This window comes from Ruditapes philippinarum, unplaced genomic scaffold, assembly GCF_026571515.1.
Source record: "Ruditapes philippinarum isolate M1 unplaced genomic scaffold, ASM2657151v2 ctg3155_1_1_1_1, whole genome shotgun sequence".
Lineage (NCBI taxonomy): Eukaryota > Metazoa > Mollusca > Bivalvia > Venerida > Veneridae > Ruditapes > Ruditapes philippinarum.
The window spans coordinates 62,935-74,124 of NW_026856764.1; the positions used below are offsets into that span (position 1 = coordinate 62,935).

The 11,190-nt window shown below is 34.8% G+C and overlaps 1 protein-coding gene across 1 annotated transcript in view; it reads right to left on the reverse strand.

Annotated features, from left to right (window-relative positions):
* The window catches only part of LOC132747639 (uncharacterized), a 36,285-nt gene extending 27,478 nt beyond the window's left edge, over window positions 1-8,807 (reverse strand). Inside the window, exons 1-2 of the mRNA XM_060737076.1 lie at window positions 8,777-8,807; window positions 8,072-8,398 (exon numbers count right to left, since the gene is read on the reverse strand). Of these exons, the coding sequence (XP_060593059.1) occupies window positions 8,072-8,398; window positions 8,777-8,807 (358 nt within the window). The remainder of the gene's footprint in view (window positions 1-8,071; window positions 8,399-8,776) is intronic.
* Between the last annotated feature and the right edge of the window lie 2,383 nt (window positions 8,808-11,190).

Below are 11,190 nucleotides of genomic sequence, written 5' to 3' on the forward strand. Positions count from 1 at the left end.
CTTCTGTTTTGGGGGATTTGAAGGGGGCGGTAGTCCCCCTCATCGCCAGGAAAATTTTGGACTTATGCGAGGCAAAAAATGAACCCAGATAGATTATAAGGCGACGTGGAACCAACGCTGAGTAGCACTTGACTCTATCTCGTGCAGCACTTTGAAATCAAGTTTGATGGAAAAAATCAACGCAAAATAGTGACTTTTGGCAATTTTGAGATGTCCTCTCGTTGCCATGGTAACAGAAAATTTAAGCCTGAGCATGTCGTTACAAAGGCAATGGTCCAGTCAACATTTGTGCTACGTTTAATTAGTTACAGTTTTATAGCAATTTGAACTTGTAACGTGAGACTTTTCAATGAAAACAGCCATTTTTCACAAAATGCTTATTAAGAAATGAGTTAAGAGGTGATTGTATAGTCACTTTTTAGTTCACCAGAGCCGAAGGCTAAGGGTGAGCTATTAGTATCAAAAGGGGATGCTCCGGCGTCCGTCGTCCGTCGTCATGCGTCAACAATCGTCTTATTCTCTGAAACTACTTAGCAGATTTACTTCAAATTTGGTCTGTAGCATCCTTATGACAGTCACTTGAATTTGCTCATGTCATTCCGATTGGCCCCTTTTAGGGGTCAGCAGAGCTAAAAATAGAAAAACCTTTAAACATCTTCTTCTACAGAACTAATGGATGGATTTTCACCAAACTTTGTCTGTAGCATTCTTGGATAGTCTTTTATCAAGTTTGCTAATATTATTTTGATTGGCCCCTTTTAGGGGTCTCTAGGGCTAAAAATAGAAAAACAACATTTAAACATCTTCTCCTACAGTACTAATTAATGGATGATCCCCAAACAACTTTGTCGGTAGCATTCTCGGTTAGTGTTTTATCAAGTTTCATATTGGTCATATGGGGGTTGCGTTCATTGAACGCCGCCTTTCCTTGTTGATCTTGTTGCTCATATTAATTTGATCGGCCCCTTTTAGGGGCCACTAAAGCTGAAAATAGAAATACTGTATAATGTCTATTTCTAGAGAAATAATTGATGGATGATCACTAAACTTTGTAGCATTCATGGGTAGTGTTTAATTTAGTTTGCTAATATTATTTTGATTGGACCCTTTTAGGGGCTGCAAAAGCTAAAAAAGAATGAATACCTTTAAATGTCTTTTTTCGACAGAACTAATTGATAGATGATCACCAAATTTTGTATGTAGCATTATTGGGAAGTCTTTTATCAAGTTTACTCATATTAATTTGATTAGCCCCTTTTAGGGATCTCTATAGCTAAAAATAGAAAAAACCTTTAGATATCTTCTTCTACAGAACTAATTGATGGATAATTAACAAATTTTGTCTGAAGCATTCTTGGGCAGTATTTTATCAAGTTTGCTCATATGAATTTGATTGGCCCCTTTTAGGGGGCCGCTTAAGCTAAATAAAAATACCTTTAAATGTTTATTTCTACAGAACTAATGGATGGATGATCACCAAACTTTGTATGTAGCATTCCTGGGTAGTCTTTTATCACGTTTGCTCATATTATTTTGATTGGCCCTTTTTAGGGGCCGCTAAAATTAAAAATATATATACGTTTAAATGTCTATTGCTACAGAACTAATCAATGGATGATCACCAAACTTTGTCTGTAGCATTCTTGGGTAGGATTTTATCACGTTTGCTCATATTAATTTAATTAGCCCCTTTTAGGGGACGCTTAAGCTAAAAATAGAAAAACCTTTTAACATCTTCTACTACAGAACTAATTGATGGATGATCACCAAACTTTGTCTGTACCATTATTGGATAGTCCTTTATCAAGTTTGCTCATATTAATTTGACTAGCCCCTTTTAGGGGCCTCTAAAATTAAAAATAGAAATACGTTTTAACATCTTTTCCTACAGAACTAATAGATGGATGATCACCAAACTTTGTCTGTAGCATTTTGGGTAATCTTTTATCAAGTTTGCTCATATTATTTGATTGGCCCCTTTTAGGGGCCGCTAAAGCTGAAAATAGAAAAAACCTTCGAACATCATTTCCTACTGAAATAATTGAAAGATGATCACCAAACTTTGTAGCATTCTTAGGTAGTCTTTTTATCACGTTTGCTCATATTAATTTGATTAGCCACGTTTAAGCTAAAGCTTAAATGCCCCAGGTCATGGCATTTCTTCAAATTATTGTTTAAACATATTCTGTGCTCAAATATAATAATTTTATTAGAATATATTGACATTCCAACACTGAAAAGCAGTTGTTTCTGGTGAGCGACTCAGGGCCATCATGGCCCTCTTGTTAGTATATTAATGTTACGAGGGTAATATACCGACATGTATAATTTATTGTTTGTATGTATGTCTTATATATTATGTCGTTATATATTCCCTGTACGGTTGTCATTATGTTATATCATATATGTACATGTCCTATATATTTGTCCTATTCATTTTCCCATATTTTTCTCATTTTCATTCATTGCAACGTGTAACACTTAATGTCATTCTATATAATTCAATTACAACTAATTTCTTATAGACGGGCCTCTTAACATTTACTCACCCGGATTGAAGGCCGCATGCGCACATTGAATACACTTCCCCATTGGTTTTGCGCCACGAATTAGCTGTGTTGCGTTTTCTTTCATCCTTAGTGAATTGTTTTATTTGTTTTCCTTCCATTACAGGTAAATTTTGGGGACGTATTTATTACTCGAATGTATTCATTCAATTATTGAAAAGATGTCATGCGTGTTGCATTTTGTATTTTGCACATTGAATACACTTCCATTGGTTTGCGCCACGAAGTAGCTGTGTTGCGTTTTTCTTTTATCCTTAGTAAATTGTTTTATTTGTTTCCCTGCCATTACAGGCCGAAACAGCCCCTTCGTTATTAGGAAAGAGGAACCCTACGACATTGGTGGCCAGTGTAGGGGTCGTGGCTGAATATCGCTCAGAGTAGTTTAATTAACATTGCTCTGTAACTCTGTGATATTCGAGGATGAATTTCAGTTTAGCAAGGGAGTATGCCACGGTTCAGAACTGTTCACTATTTAGGGGAGAACATGTGTAAGCGGCCGGATAGCTCAGTCAGTAGAGCCGCGGTAAGGTATTCCGTCGGTCCCAGGTTCGAGTCCCGGTCAGGCTGCAAATTTTCCTCACCCTGTGACATTAATATGTTTTTTGATGAGTTATATCTACCACTTACTAGTCTTCTTGGTCACACAACTTGGTCAGTCCTTGACAACCCTGAGAACATACTTCTGTAGTTGAAATATTTGAATGTATGATTTGCATACAAGCGATCAATTTAAATTCAGACCTACACTAAAAATTAAGAAACACTTAAAAACACACAATTGTTAACATAAATTTATATCTATACTTATTTGTCTTCTGTATAAAGTTTATATATGACATAATTATACAGGAATGAAGATCATACATTTGAGACACATAAGAAGACAACCTCGTAGTTAACGGAACAGCAAACAACAATTAAGTGTGCATGCAATGCGTTCCATTTCAAAGTACAGCTCAACAGGCGTATTATCTTGTTCAGCACTGAGTTGAGTTTAGTATTTGTTAACAGTTCACTGCTATCTTGCTATTAATAAAAAAACGTGCGCTGTAGCATCGAAAGTGGTTCTGTTATACTCGTAGGTAATATAAATGTTAATAATAACCAGTAAATAACAAATTAATATGAGCAATTAGTTAAGTCGAGCTGATTTAATGAAATAATTACCCCCAAACAAGAAATGCTTTTAAAACAACGAATACTATCAAAATCTTTGCACAGATATGATTCTTACCATTGATTTTTCATCTTTTTATTTCTTAGCTCACCTGACCATGAAGTGGTTAAAATGAGGTAGAGTGATGGGGCTATGTCCGTCGTTCGTCCTCAACATTTGGGTTGTAAACACTAGCAGTCAAAGTTTTGATTGGATCATAATCAAACTTTGTCCCAATTGAATACAGGGTAAGTTCGAATATGAGTCATCTCGGGTCTAAAACTTGGTCACAGTAGCTTAAAATAGCAAAATCTTGTAAACACTTTAAAAAATGGCTGCAGTTTCGATCCAAATATTTCCTGGAAGTTGGTCAGGAAGGTTGTGTTGATGATTTCTAGGTCAATTTCGAATATGGGTCATCTCCGGTCAAAAACTAAGTCACAGGAGCTATAAATAGAAAAATCTTGTTAACACTCTAGTGGCTGCAGTTTTGATCCAAATATTCTGGAAATTGGCCATGAAAGTTGTTTGATAATTTCATAGGTCACAGGAGCTAAAAAATATAAACATCTTGTAAACACTCTTGTGGCTGCAGCTTTGATTCAAATACTCTGGAAATGAGTCAAGAAGGTTGTTTTGATGATTTCTAAGACAAGTTCCAATATGGGTCATCTCCGGTCAAAAACAAGGTCACAGGAGCTATAAATAGAAAAATCTTGTTAACATTATAGAAAAAAACTTGGTAAAGGGAGCTAAAAAATGGTAAATCTTATTAAAACTGTAGTGGCTGCAGTTTTAATCCAAATATCATGGAAATCAGTGAGGAAATTTGCTTTGATGAGTTTTAGGTGAAGCTCTGATATGGGTCCTCTGCGGTCAAAAACTCGGTCACATCAGCTATAAATAAAAAAAAACTTGTTTACACTCTAGTGGCCGCATTTTGGTTCAAATATTCTAGAAATTGGTCAGGAAGGTTGTTTGGAAGCTTTCTAGGTCAAGTTTGAATATGGGTTCTCTCGGGTCAAAAACTAGGTCACAGAAGATAAAAAAAGAAAAATCTGTTTAACGCTTTAATGGCTGCAGTTTTGATTCAAATATTCTGGAAATTTGTCAGAAAGGTTCATTTAATAATGTTTTGGTCAACTTCGAATATGGGTTGTCTCGCGGCAAAAACTAGGTCACAGAAAATAGAAAAGTCTTGTTAACACTCCAGTGGCTGCAGTTTTGATCCAAATATCCTGGAAATTGGGGAGGAAGGTTGTTTTGATGATTTCTAGGTCAAATTCGAATATGGGTCATCTCCAATCCTAAGAGCTTAAAATAGAAAAACCTTGAAAAACACTTTAATATGGAAAAAACTTGTTATCACTCTTATGGCTACATTTGTGACTCAATTGTCATCACACTTAGTCAGGAAGCTTGTCTAGTTATTTGCATGGAGGTGTTTGGACATGGGTCATCTCTGATGAAAAAACTAGGTCACGGGGGCTAAAAATAGAAACATATTGTTCACTCTATAGTCGTTACTGTTTTAATCCTGTAAATTAGTCTGCTTGGTTGTTTTGATGATTTCTAGGTCAAGTTTTAATATGAGTCACCTTGGCTCAATAACTAAATCACTCTTCCCAAATATGGAAAACCTTGTTAACACTCTAGAGGTTACATTGTTGATTCAGTTGTCATCAAACTTGGTCAGGATGCTTGTCTGAGTTATTGCTAGGATGCGTTCCATGGGTCAGGTGAGCGATCTAGGGCCATAGTTGCCCTCTTATTCACAATTACTTGCGTTAAGCTTGAGTAGTTCACACTGTATTCATCGTCTCATGCACTTAAACACTACTTTAAAACTTTCATGTATGCTTCATTCTCCTCAGTAAGTACTCTTGCAAAATAAGTCAGACTTTATAATCGTAATTATGATTTTATGTAGTTTTATTAATCAATTAAGTAATTATTTATCAATGCAAGATATTGTGATGACAATTAATAAAACAAAGTTTTTATAGCTGTTGTTTATACATTTTGCTAGTGCACACTTTAATTGAAGTTTTAATTACATTCGCCAAGAATATACACAACCTGGCTACGGTTCAAATACTGGTCTCCGGAGATTTACACATCGCGTAGTCCGGTTGTTAAAACATTTCCATCATTTCATGATAGTCATACTCTGTATCAAAAACCTTTGACATATGATGCTCTGTGTGAAATAAAAGCACCTTTTGACTAAGAAATACCATTTTCTATCTGCAAATGCAATTTGGAAAAGGCGATGGGGGACATAGAAATAGTCTCTGACTGTCCTTCCGCTCTAACGGGACAGTAATAATGTGGCTAGAGGGACAATAGTTAACTGTTCTTTCTCTTTGATGTCATTCATTCCGTAATACTTTTATGTGGCTATTTTCTTTTCTAAAGAACAATAGAGAGAACAATAGAGTAGCCCCATTATTACTGTCCCGTTAGAACGTCCGTCTGTCCTTCCGACCAACATTTTTGTCTGGAGCATATCTCAAAAGGAATTTGAGATATCAACTTAAAACTTTATAGGTTGATACATCATGTTTAGAAGGAGTGCAGTGCACCAGAATGATTATACTATCCTGCATCAATTTTTCAGTTATTGCCCTTTGTTATTTTTTATACTTATTTTTTTCCCGAGTTGAGCATAACTCAAAACAATCTTTGAGATGTCAAAATGAAACTTCATAGGTGGATAGATCTTATTGAGGAGAAATGCTGCGCACAAGAATGATAACTCTACCCTTTATATTTTTGAGTAAATGCCCTTTTTATTTTTCATAATTTTTGTCCGGAGCTTATCTCAAAAAGGTATCAACTTGAAACTTCATAGGTAGATTTATCCCATTGAGGAGGAGAGCAGCACACAAGAATGATAACCTACCGTGAAAAATTTCTTAATAATAATAATAATAATAATAATAATAACATAGTCTTAAATTGATATTACATACTAGCAAATCATTTAAGCATATTAAACTTGTTTAACCATTGCTTCTTGTACGTGTGTGATAGTTGGTGAAATTTATGCAATAACAAATATTTAGATTTGTTTGTTTCTTATTTCAATGTATATTTTATTGTGCATCTGTGAGTATTGACATATAATTTTAGCAAGAAACTCATGGCAATTTGTCTTTTGGGGAAAGTCTTATTATATTAGTGTTACTATATTGTAAATTGTAACTGTTTCTTAAATGAGCTCCAGTGAGGTCAAAAAGCATAAAAGTAAAATTGTCGCATGTACCAAGTGGTACATTTAAGAAGGTAAATCTGCAAAAGATAACAAAGAATTATGCTCAGGGTTAAATTGAAAAACGATTGTTTGCACGAATGTTTGTTCGGTATTTTTGAAAAGCGTTGCAACAATTTAAGTTGTATCCTTGGGGAAGGTTTGTGAAATTTTGCACACAAATTATTAGTCCAGACCTTTATCAAGTGGTACACAGTCCCGAAAAAATATTTCAATTACTTTCAGCGGAGTGCTTTAAAGGAACAAATTTTTAGCCCTAGAACAATTTTTAGCGTACATAGGAGCTAAATGTTTTATAGCTAAATGAATATGATATGGCTGATAAAATCAGATAATTACATGTAATGAGGGTTGTTGTGAAACTGAAACCTGAGATACGTTCAACAAAGTTAGCGCTTGAGCGAGCGCCTGCTTCAAGAGTCATCGGGCTATTGAACGCTTGCAAGCCCCCGCTGCAAACTCCAAGATGGCCTCAAATAACACAGACTTAGAAAATATAATAATACAAGTTGTATTTGATGAGTTAGCAGATAATATTGAAATTAATTAAAGTGACCCTGCATCCGAGGTACACGCTCTTAGGACAATTAAACGAGCTGAATTGCTTGGAAATGCCAGGATTTCAAACTATGTTCAGGAAACTGTGCCGAGATACAGCGATCCTTTGTTTCGAGCACACTTCAATATGACAAGAAAATACTTTAATTTCATTTAAACATTTTAACGATGTCAAGATAATTATTGACACGATGAAATTGGAATATTTGCAAACAAATTAAATTAATTGTAGCTTATTATGTTTGAAAGCGAGTTCAATAAAGACCCTTCAGACATTTTTGATTGTTTATTATTTGACAAATAAGTACATCCCCGGAGGTACACGGACATATTCAACTCAACAGTAAACACAATTGATCATGCATATATGAGCCATTAAAAAAGTTACCAATAATAATCACAAATCTATTATGATCTTTAAAAATTTATAATACAGAGAATAGGCAAAGCAAGTTTTGACTTTTAATACGTTTGACAACAATTAAGAGAAACTATAGTAGATTGTACAGTATTTACCTGTTGTTGAAGCAGATATGGCCGTGAATATCTTCATAGTAGCTGAACTTTGACCTGCATCCACGGCACTGCACCATAATCTGTGATTTAAGAGGTACGATTTTTGTACGGTGAACGTAACACTACTTTTTATAGCACCATCATTGACCGAACCCCCGCTCACTACCATCGATGATAATTGCGAATTACTTTTAACAAGAGTTCCGTATATAGTTCTTATTGACCACTGAATTGTGGGATTGACATCATTTCCATCACTTGAACAGTTGTATGTGGCCGACTGCCCTGCTACCACATTGTTTTCATTATTTAAAACTAAAGATGTGGCTGGAAATAAAATATATAGCATTTTTAATGAAAAACAATTTGAATAATGGACGTTCCCTGCTCTTTTTATTTTGGAATACTCACCATTATATACTAGTATGCGAAAAATAAAGCAGTTCTTACCATATGATAGTTCTGTTATACTACAACGATGCAAAGGCTAGCTTGGTTATATATTGTTGGAATTATCGACAAGACATTGTAACAGATTGCAAATGTTTTGATATCAAATTATAGAGCACATTAATGTGCCAACATGACTTGCTCTATTCTAGTGGCAAAGGTTATTCATTTTCAGTTAGGACAACATAATTGCATTCGCGCTGTTCCGTTTCATGAAACTTAAAACATGTTTATTTGTGAGAAAACTGATATTGCCTTCTCGTGTTTGTTTAAGCCTGCGTCCCATGTCGACGCATTTCATTAGTCGCATAGATACGATTGTAATGTTTTGCTAATATCAGTTGCATTATAAAGTATTTTTCCCATTTTTTGTCCGGAGAAATATCAATCGTCGACTGCATGAAACGGTTAGATGCGCATGCATTACGACGTGAAACGTATCATTACCGATATTCACTTAAAGACGGTTTCATACGCATTGGTACGCTCTAAAGTGAAATGCAGCGCATAATTGCGAATTAAAACGTATACTTGCGAATCAGTACATACGCGTTGTTACGGAACATTGCGCTGTTAATTATAATAGAAATATTTTCTGAAAGGATGCCGAGAAGAAATAATTATAAGGAAAAAATACTTAAAAATGACCACTGATACAGGGAAAGGCAGGATAAGTGATGTTACTCTTCCGGAGTAAATACTGTGGACAACAATATAAAAATGGTACTCTGTCGATAACAGCTTCAGGGTCAAGCAAGTGAAAATTATTTAGAGGGAGACAAGATAAGTGATGGTATCGAGCCTGAAACTGATACTACAAGACTTCTACAGTAGGGTGAACGTGTCAGTTTACACGCAAAACGCACGTTACACGCTATACGAACGCACGTTACACGCCAATCTCCACACAGTGATCTCCCCTTAATTCTTCGGCGTAGATCTCTGCCACCAAGGTCCCAATATATCAGAATTTCTGATATACTATATTTTTTCAAAAATTGTTTAATTTACTGCTTTTATCTATCAGTTAAGTTTTTTCTCATTGATTAAACAATGTTTATGGATAAATAAATGAATAATATGAATATTTAGAAATAATTTTAAAAAATATGAGAATATTTTCTACCGAGACAATATTTTGATATTTTATATTTTTTAGCTTTTGAATTTATTTTTCGTTATTTTGTATACTTTTGATAATTTTTTGATAAACTATATCGATCGTAGGCACTAAAAGTTAAAAATAAAACAGAAAGAGAAAAATGACGTTAGATTTTCTATGTAACGGTCGATATTTACATTTGAATTTCGACGTTACGTCATGTGACTTTCATCATCATGTGACGTCTTTGAAGGCAGTGATTACAATTCTGCCAAGGGAGGTAATCACTGTGAGGAGTTTGGTTACACGCTATACGAACTCACGTTATACGCACGCAAAACGAAACGAAATACGCAGACGCACGCAAAACGATATACGCTAAACGAAATACGCTAAACGATATACGCACGCTAAAACGCACGCAAAATGAAAACGTTTCTAAACCTTTATTAAAACATCGTAATCATTTTAAGTTTTTAACAACTTTAGCTACATGTAGAACGTTTAAGCGATAAATTTTGATCATCATATACATGTAGATCTATACTGTAATTAAGGTAGCTAAAAATGTATTTTAAAGAGTTTATGTAAGAACTGAAATGCACTCAACCTAGCACCGAAATAAATTTTTGTCACAGCCTCAACAAATGATTTTTATATATATTTATAAGCTATCATGCGCTAATATCGAAAGTAAAAAAGTTAATGTAAAGCGTTCCTTTTTCACGCCCGTTTAACTCACAACGAGTGAAAAATGTCCATCGGTAAAAATGTTGTGAGCAACTTCCGTTCCTCGTTGTGAGCACCCATCTATGACGAGTGACACGATAAACAAGGTGACTTTTTCATAATTTTTGAAGATTACAGACATTTATGTAAAAATATCGGAATGCAGTTAGCTAGCGATGTGTTTTCCGAGTATGCACATGTAAAGATATTGTCTGTTGGTGGACAATTTGATGGAAATACCGTGCGACGCAGTCACTCGGGGTAGCTGGAAAACTGGAGACAACTTCTCTTTGGACCTTATTTAACATTGAAAACGTCGATTCTGGTGACGTTTTGTGCATTCTAACCTAAAACAGATGCCCACAAGTCTTCAGCGTAAATTATTATCTGAAAGTCTTCATAGAAACGAAGATATACCCTTTTTGCTTTAATCCTCGTTGTGAGCACCATAACCTCGTTGTGAGCAAGACAAGCGCAGTGCTTGTCTGGTTTTAATATGTAATTCAAATGGCAAGAATACAATTTTCAATCTACCAAAAGCAATCAAAACGTTTTTGTACAATAGTTTTTCTTTGCAATAGTTCTTCTTTTTCTTTTTAAAAGTTTTTTTTGAAAATTATTCTTCATATTCACAAGTCATCAGATTAACAGAAGAACTAATCAGTGTAGGTAAGTCAGGTATTTTATTTCGTATACTCTAGTTTGGCTCGAGTGAACATCACGGGAGTTTATGAATATTTCAACAATTTCACAGTCTGTGTGATACACACATACATGTGTTTATCCTGAGCTGAAGACTGACCAAGTTATGTAAAACAAGAACTATCACGGTAAGTTG